Source organism: Ostrea edulis, chromosome 9 (genome assembly GCF_947568905.1).
Source record: "Ostrea edulis chromosome 9, xbOstEdul1.1, whole genome shotgun sequence".
NCBI classification, from domain to species: Eukaryota; Metazoa; Mollusca; class Bivalvia; order Ostreida; family Ostreidae; genus Ostrea; species Ostrea edulis.
Window position 1 is genome coordinate 19777525 of NC_079172.1, and position 9032 is coordinate 19786556.

The 9032-nt window shown below is 34.1% G+C and overlaps 1 protein-coding gene across 1 annotated transcript; it reads right to left on the minus strand.

Moving 5' to 3' along the window:
- Positions 1-2236: 2236 nt before the first annotated feature.
- Positions 2237-5171, minus strand: LOC125657512 (uncharacterized). The gene is made up of 3 exons (XM_048888115.1): positions 4980-5171; positions 2919-3020; positions 2237-2661 (listed from the first exon to the last, which is right to left on the minus strand). Exons 1-3 carry the CDS (start codon positions 5112-5114, stop codon positions 2329-2331), a joined length of 570 nt encoding a protein of 189 aa, XP_048744072.1. The 5' UTR covers positions 5115-5171; the 3' UTR covers positions 2237-2328.
- Between the last annotated feature and the right edge of the window lie 3861 nt (positions 5172-9032).

Here is a 9032-nt window from a genome sequence, read left to right on the forward strand (position 1 = left end):
AATCAGAATGATATTTAAGAAAGGAAGTTTTTAAGATACGTGATAAGAAGATATTGGTATTTCCGAGTTCAATTTTTATTGAAAACGTAGCGTGCCACTGTCTCTATGATATCAAAAAGCCTTTTAATTTATCATGATGAATTGTAACTTAAAGTGTTGAACTTACGTGTATTTTGATGCTGTTGATTTTGAAAAAGTTATGTGATTTCAAAATACTTAGCAATGCATCTGACAACTTAACTTAATGACATACGAGATGACTTCAGCTTCTCCATCGTCAAGTTCCCTGATTTATGTAGCAATATTTCATGATCACCTGCAAGTGGCGTTTATGTCTCTCAATTGATTCGTTATGTAAGAGTTTGTTTTACATCTGATCAGTTTTTAAATTGAGGCAGGCTACTGACAAACAAGTTGTTACATGGATTTCAACAGTCTCGTTTAACGTCAGTATTTCGCAAATTCTATGGTCGTTATAATGATCTAATTTGCCAATACAGCCTGTCATTGGAACAAATGCTGTCTGACATGTTTCATACCAATTGTTAGGCCTTTCTTTACACACTGATTTTGACTGCGGATTACTCCATGACCAGATCGAGATATAGGACTCATGGTGGGTGTGACGGATCAACAGAGGATGCTTACTCCTCCTAGGCACCTGATCCCACCTCTGGTATGTCCAGGTGTCCGTGTTTGCCCAAGTCTTAATTTTGTATTCCTTATAGGAGTTATGAGAATGATCAATGTTCGTTTACCTTTCCTCTATGTTTGTAAAGGTTGTTGTGAAGTTTTGGAATCTAATCAAATGATCATTGACTGGGATATCAAAAATGAAACGCTATGTTGACTTCTAAAAAAAAACCTCTGAGTATAAGTTGGATGACCAATTATGGAATTAAAGCCTTCTTCTAAAATATTTTTGTAATATTAAGCCTTCAAAACAAAGGCAATATTGTCACAAGCTTTGTCAGCTGTACATATTTCTAATTATTTCATCAATTCTGGTTTACCAAACGCCGCAGAATAGATGGTACGCATTTTTATTTTTACGCTTCTAGTACAACAATTCTTCTATACTCGTGACCCATTCTTACAAAGTGCAAAAGTGGTCCCCTTTATATTTAGCCTATCGTATGGCATAATTTCGAAGAAATCAAATTAGAGATGAAATTCTGTCGCCAATTGACTTTCGGGCCTTTTAACATAGGTGATTTCAGGTCGTCAATTTCAACTATACTAATACACCCAACAATGATATGACTAGCTGGACAATACTTCAACAAAGTATAAGAAATAAGTGTAAGAGAATTGTTTAAGATGGACTATACATATGCATTTTAAAGTTTTTGATTAAAACGTTTGAATGTCATGAAAGAAACATATTTGTAGGAAATACAGGGTGAAGACTGACCAAGAATGTTAAATGTGTTAACGGCATCTATTTTGTTGTTAGTACATGTAAATTTAAGTTTGAGGAACTGTCGGTGTAATTAGGAAGAATTTTTATCCATAACCTGCGGTGGTTTAAATATCCTGTGGTGGGCTACATTCAGTCTGTATTCTGGTGTTTCAAAATCCAAGTTTTAGCTTCTTTGGCTTAAACATTTCAAAGGAACAGATTAAAGATTTGTTCAAATATAATGTAAAGGTAATTCAGATGGGATATCGTGTATAATTTGTGTTTTTGTTGTTTGCGTAAACGATATCCATTAGTACATTTACGACTTTGTGTGAAGAACTGGATATAACGATTCCAGTAAGGAATGCAGAATTAAGAGTTGGAGAAGTACGGACCCCGTGTGTACCAGAGGTGGGATCCGGTGTCTAGGAGGACCCCCGTTGACCTGTTACAGGTAAATAAAAAACAAACAAGATTACGAATTATTCAGGTACCGGTCTAAATGACACTTTATCCCACTCCTGGTGTGTCCAGTGATCCGTATTTGTTATATTCCTAATTTTGTATAGGAGATATGAGATTGGTCCCTGTTCATGCTCTTCACTTTTGCTTACTAAAATCTCATACATCTCCTTACAACTGGAAACGTTTGACGACTGGGAATTTCATTTACATGAAAGGTGAAGATAACAAACAGTGATCAATCTCATAACTCTTATAAGCATGTATTTATACCGACTGTTCTCTTTGTCTCTGGAAAACTTGAAGGCAACCCATAAAGTAAAATTTTTGACCAGCCTCCCATCGACTAATGAATTAAACACGAACTAGATATGCAAGAATTATAGCATTTATAAAAATAAAAATGTATGGCAAAGTTCCATAACCTCTGGCATTATCAATAACAACATATTGAAATACAATTTTCAACTATCTGTATATCTGTTTCGGAGATCAGCCACTATTTCCTTGATATCACGTGCTACTAGATAGTGATATAAATGACGACTAGCGGCAGACAACTCATTATACACAGGGGGCACTGTGACGGGGTTTTGCAGTGGTGGAATGGTGCGGTCACGGTTCACTAATATCGTGTAAAATTCACAAATGAGATCTTGTAAATACGTATAAATGTCTTGGATAACGGAGGCGTAGGATATCCTATCTGATATTTTTTCCAGTTTTTGCATATGCTCCACAAACGGCCATATCGTCAGGAGAATCTGGTAGTCTCGCAAAAGTTGTTCATCAGTATCCTTTAAAAATCAAAATAGAGTAAATCATGTTTATAACGAGTCTGTGTCTATTGAATTCACGCTTAGAACGAGGTGACTTTAATTCCCTGTAGTTTTACAACATTATAAACTTATTGCATTTAACGAATTACATTTGTTACGAATAGAAAGTGTTCGTTCCAAGCACTTCGCTCTATGCATGTCTTACTATTATATCTATGGAAATAACACAAATTTTGTATTTTAACAATGTTCTTCCTTTGGAAAATATTATTTACCTCGCCAACGGATTGAATGTTAAATACCGGAAATCCGTCCAATCCCTCTGATGAACCAATAGCTTCCAGCAGATGTTGGTCACCCCTCAATCCTCTTTCATTCTTTAAATTACAAAACATTATCCTTGTAAAATTCGTTTCTATTCTATGTCTGTATAACCCATTGTTTGTATTTTGTTGTAGAATTGTGCTCTGTATAATTGTTAATGATAGATGAACAATTCTATGTAAAGGGTTTCCATTTAATTAAAATGTTGTAATACCATGCGGTGCAATAAGCAAAATACATACATAAATTGTCGGAATATTTTACATTTTCAATATTTTTCTGAAATATTTTGGGAACATCGAATATCAGCTGTTGCTCAAAATTTTATGAGAAATCAAACGGCACTATTATATTATAACTGCTGTCAATTTCATTATTGAAAAGCACCTATATTGTGAAAATCACGAAAGAGGTGTGTTCAATAGGAATAATAAATTAGAATAAAAAGTAATAACCCCAAGCATTTGTATTGAAAATCTGATGAGTATTGTTATTGTTCAAAATACGAACGACGAAATGTAAAATCAGATGAAAGTATTGCAAACTGAAGTTTGGCTGGGTGAGTAATTCGATAATATAAACAATTCTAATAAATACCAATTTTCCCCGAAGACATAAAAACCATTCTTTTTCAATATTGTATGGTTAGAAAGTTTTTATTTCACTATCACGCTTTTCTATGATCAAAACATAAAAAAAATTTCACATTTTGGATTGGGAAGCCAGTCTAGTAATGAATTGTCTTTTACGACTTAACACTATTTTCAAAACGAGGCTCACAGGCCTTGTCGGTCACCTGCGTATTAAAGATACCACTAGCTTTAATGTAAGAACATTGAAATCTAGAATACTTTTCCTCTTCTGCATATCTAAGCTAAATTCTTATTTTCAACAGCATTATAAAACGAGATGTGTCATCAAAACACAAATCACTCCGAAAGTGCCCGTTTTGATGAAGGACTTTACAAAATAATTTGGACCAGCCGTACTGTCAGAACTCTGGGTTCGCGGAATTCACAATTTTGGTACATCACTTTCTCCTTTTCTAAAATATATTTAAATTAGTTTTTCTTACATATGTGCGGATGTAGAGAAGAGACATTTTGAAAATTGGTCAAGTTTTGGCAAAATGCTTTGTCCCAAAGGCCCCGGGAGTGCAGAAGTCTTGGAATTTACAATTGATATCTACCATGTCTCAAAGATGTGTCATACCCAATTTGAAAAGAATTAGAATGATAGTTATGAAAAAGTTGAAATGTTCAATTTCAACGGACGACGAACGACAGCAAACACAGATAAATAGTAACAAGTCACCTGAGGGACTCCGGTGACCTACATGTAAGAAAAGTGTATTGATACATGGAATCCTTGCATTGCGTTTTATCACCAGTTTTATCAAAACATCTCACTTTTGTCATCAGTGCATTTCTTTCCATTTCTCCTCAATGTGATATGAATATACAAACTTTAACATATTGTAGACTTTTGTCTTTTTCGCAATATTTGATTTGAAGCGAAATTGCCTTTCAAAATATTATTTAAGTTTTCCATTGTTTTTTGGTTTGAGTATCAGCCAAAGAAGGATCATTCAGAAAACGATTATAAAAACCGCCCCCAAATGATTAAATATCACAGATTTAACCCTTTCTTTACACTTAAATAACTAAGAGTTTTAGGATCTTTCTTCGCAAAATCAATATCTTTTATTTTGTCGTTTGCAGTTATGTTTTAATTGAATTGTAGGTTTTGTATTTTAAGCTGTACGATATTTTGTGCATCATCCAGGTATCAATTTGATGCACTTTGGTTCATAAACATAGACATATAAAAAGTATTCACACCTTTATGACAATCATTGGAAAAAGTTACGAAACGGATGATAACGGAAGACAATGGAATGAGGAAACAATGCATCAAAGAGCTTCAACAGGTAAAATATTCCATTACAAAGGACTGCATATACTACCACTACTACTACTACTACTTATTTGATAGCAAATGTAAATACTCACAAGTGTAATTAAGAAGTCCTCTAGGTGTCGTATAAAAAGTTGAAATTTCTGTAGAAGCCGTGGAATGGCGTCTGTAATGGTTTCTGATAGAGTGATTTCAATAACGTTAGTTCTCTCTTGACTTCCAGCACACATGTTCACAGGAATGCTTTTCGTGTTACAACTGTCCAAGACGACAACGAAAATAACAAGGTAGGAAACACCTAAAATCAAGAATACAAAACTTAGCACCATGGATGTCAGAAAACAAACATTGCAAACAATTTTTCAAAATGAAAAACATTAGATTTTTTTTTTTTACATACATCTGAATTTTATCATAGAAATTAAACAAATATCCGGGAAGTTATTAATACATATCACACTCAATTCTTTTCTTGGTTTGGTAAAATAATTATCTTCCTTTTTTAAACTGATCATACATTCCTTCAACTTTCTACTTTTTCAAACATAAACACTTTTATAGATCTAAACACACGTACTAATCGATTTCAGCATGGCAGAGAACCATGTGGAGCGATGGACTACCTGACAGCCATTGGTTTCCCTCTTTTATAGATGATTTCCGCTCACACGCCCCATTTTAGGCGGCCCTCTCATTCCCCGGAGACTTCGTGTAAATCACGTAAATCCACGTATATTTCTTCCATTATAGGTAAATCAATTTTGCCTCATCTATTGTAGAATGTCATAGAAATATTTCATATATTCAAATGTAAGACATATGTTATAAATTTTTTGAATAAAAAAAAATTTCCTATCAAATGTTAGAGTGAGCATCCTCTCTTTTGCAGAGACCGTAAATCATACTGGTCGTCTTTTCATGATTGCAAACATAGCAAGTGGGATATCAGAGACCTATATATATATATATATAGAGAGAGAGAGAGAGAGAGAGAGAGAGAGAGAGAGAGAGAATGTAATTTGATGGGTAAAGGGTGGTAAGACTTGTAGTAAGGGTTTGTGATACAATCTAATGACTATAGTCACAGTATAATAGAATACTAGAAATGACTTACAGTGTGGTAAAGAACTTACTGAGGACTTGCTGCATGTCTACAGGTTTACTGCTGCTACACATTATAATGATACCTAACAGCAGATTACGATGAGAATGATCTGGATATTGGACAGGACATGAACCCGGGAAAGGGCGATGCTGAAGAATCTACCAGCCATTATGCACCTTTTTACATATTCCAAGTTGTTCGCAATATACGTGTTCTATATACACCGTAATTGTACTTTTTCACAAGGTCATACATGTTAATCCGCGAAATAATTTCTGTTGAATCAGCAGGTAGAAAATTACTATGATTTCTTGGATTACCGTTGTATGTCTTCAATGAACTTATAGTACGCCGGGACAAATTTGCACACAGAATTTTTGACCGCGTACATAGCGTAAATTTAATACCACGTGAAAAAAAAAAATTGTGCATGGTTTGCTTGCAATTATGAATGGGACATACCGGAAGGACCTACATGTTTATATCAAAGAGTGATTATTTTTAAAACTGATTGGAGTGTAATTGTTTAAGTTGAAAGATTACTTCATTTTGAATAATCTAAACGTAAATTCAATTCTCAATAATTAATCTTGTAGCGTGTAATTCAAAATCAATCATTACTGATATAGCAAATATCTTGACTTAATTCCTAATCGCATGACAAGTTCTCCGATGAATCCCCCTGCATTTGGTGGGTTAATATTAATATGATCGGCATATAAAACATTAGTGACAGAATAATATAATTTACGGAAAACAGAGCGAGCAACAATATTGTAACCTGCATTAAGACAAACAGATGTTTAGTTACATGTATTCCCCTTCAAATTTCCCCTTCGGCTACCCCGCTAGGTTAAGTGCAAACATGTGACATGTTATCTCAAGTTTAATGTAATCATAGAACGTGGGCGATTAAGCATGTTAGGGATAGACGATTTCAACGGAAGATCATACTCTCTGCCGTAACTGTTAAATCTTATAATCTATTATATGTACACAGAGAAAATGAAATAATAACGTAAGTGTTTGCTTGAAATAAGATGCTGATTAGAAATAATACATGTACGTGACGTTTTCGAGATCATTGTTTCCCTAGAAATCCCAAATAAATATGAAAATACATTCAAATACATATATAATTTCAATGAGAGAGAGAAAAAAAAAGAGAGAGAGAGAGAGAGAGAGAGAGAGAGAGATTGAAATTTGATTCCACTGAGCTGGATTAAGTTATAGGTGAAACTAAGCAATATGAATGGACTGTTATGTAAATAAGACGCACAAACCACTCTATTGATTATAAATACGTGATAAGTTGACATAGATTAACGTGTGTCTGACCCAATATTGGATACATTTAATGTTATAACTCACTGATGAATAAATCGTAGTCGTGGTATGATATTTACTTTTCTCTATACCCAAATATATGAAACGCGTACCAGGGGAAAATTACAATTACAACGAAATAAGGCAAAGGAACTCAGTAAATCTGTATTGGTTGAAGACATGGTAAATTTTATATCGTGTGGTCTAGAACAATTTCTTTTGTGCAAAAGCATTTCTTTCTTTACAAAATGTTAAGCATTCCATTACATAGTGGATTCTTCCTCAACATTTTTACTATTGCAGTATTGCAGTGTGTACAAACCTATGTCTCTATGGGCTCATTAAATGTTTTACTATTGCAGTTTGTACAAATCTATTTCTGTATGGGCTCATTAGATTTGCTAAACAATTTTGTATGTGACGCTCTCTTCGTTTACAGAATTTTAAGCATTTTCCCTTTACATTCCGTAATCCATCTCCAACATAATTACTACCTGAGGGTGTACAAAGTATTGAGCTGTATCAGTTTCAATTGTTGTCTTATATATTCTTAAAAGACAAGCCTTTCATCAGTCGTTTGGTAACCTTTGCAGAAAAGTACACATTTTTATTTGTCATTTCTTTTCATGTTTAAGGTTAATAATAGTGGCGTATGGAAACATTTTTCGGCCAATGTTTGCGATTAATTCTATGAATGAATGTTTGTAGTATTGCCCTTAAGGTGCATAAAAATAGCAATTAACGGTAATTACTTATCATTAAATGTAAACTCATAATCAAATTTATATTCTTCTTGATATTATTTTGAAAATGCTTCGAAATTTGCCTCTACAACAACACACACGTGTAGGTACATTAGAAATCAGAAAGGATAAATGAACAATATACACGCGTGTAGGTACATTAGAAATCAGAAAGGATACACAAACAACAGACACTTGTAGGTACATTAGAAATCAGAAAGGATACACGAACAACACACACGTGCAGGTATATTTGAAATCAGAAAGGATACACGAACAACACACACGTGTAGGTACATTAGAAATCAGAAAGGATACACGAACAACAGGCACGTGTAGGTACATTAGAAATCAGAAAGGATACACGAACAACACACACGTGTAGGTACATTAGAAATCAGAAAGGATACACGAACAACAGGCACATGTAGGTACATTAGAAATCAGAAGGGATACACGAACAACACACACGTACATTTGTAGCAGTGCTTTTGTTACGACACCGGCTCATGCGTACACTTTAGTTCATTTCTTTTAATAGTCGATAAACGGACAAGACAACACGTTTCTGTGAATTTAAGTTTAATGTTAACGTGAAGTCAGATTTCACATATGTTCATATTAAACACTTTTTTCTTTTTTATATACTTTCAAACCTAACACTTCGAATAAAGATAGTGATTGGTCCTTCGCCAAATGCTCGACATTTAGAAGTGAGAATTATGGGTCTTTCGGATTGGACCTTTACGTTGCGACAGGCGTAGACACATTAATGTTTCCCCACTGATACGACCCTGAGCGTCAAGAATAGGTCTAAATTTGGGGTACTTCACCTATAGCTGGTTACGTCATGAGAGGGAAATTCTCAAAATGACGATGATTAATCACTATTCGTTATCTTCACCTCTCTTTATGCAAGATTTCGTGGATGACAGAGAAACTTAATTCTTTGTTTTTCGGCCATTGTTTGTAAT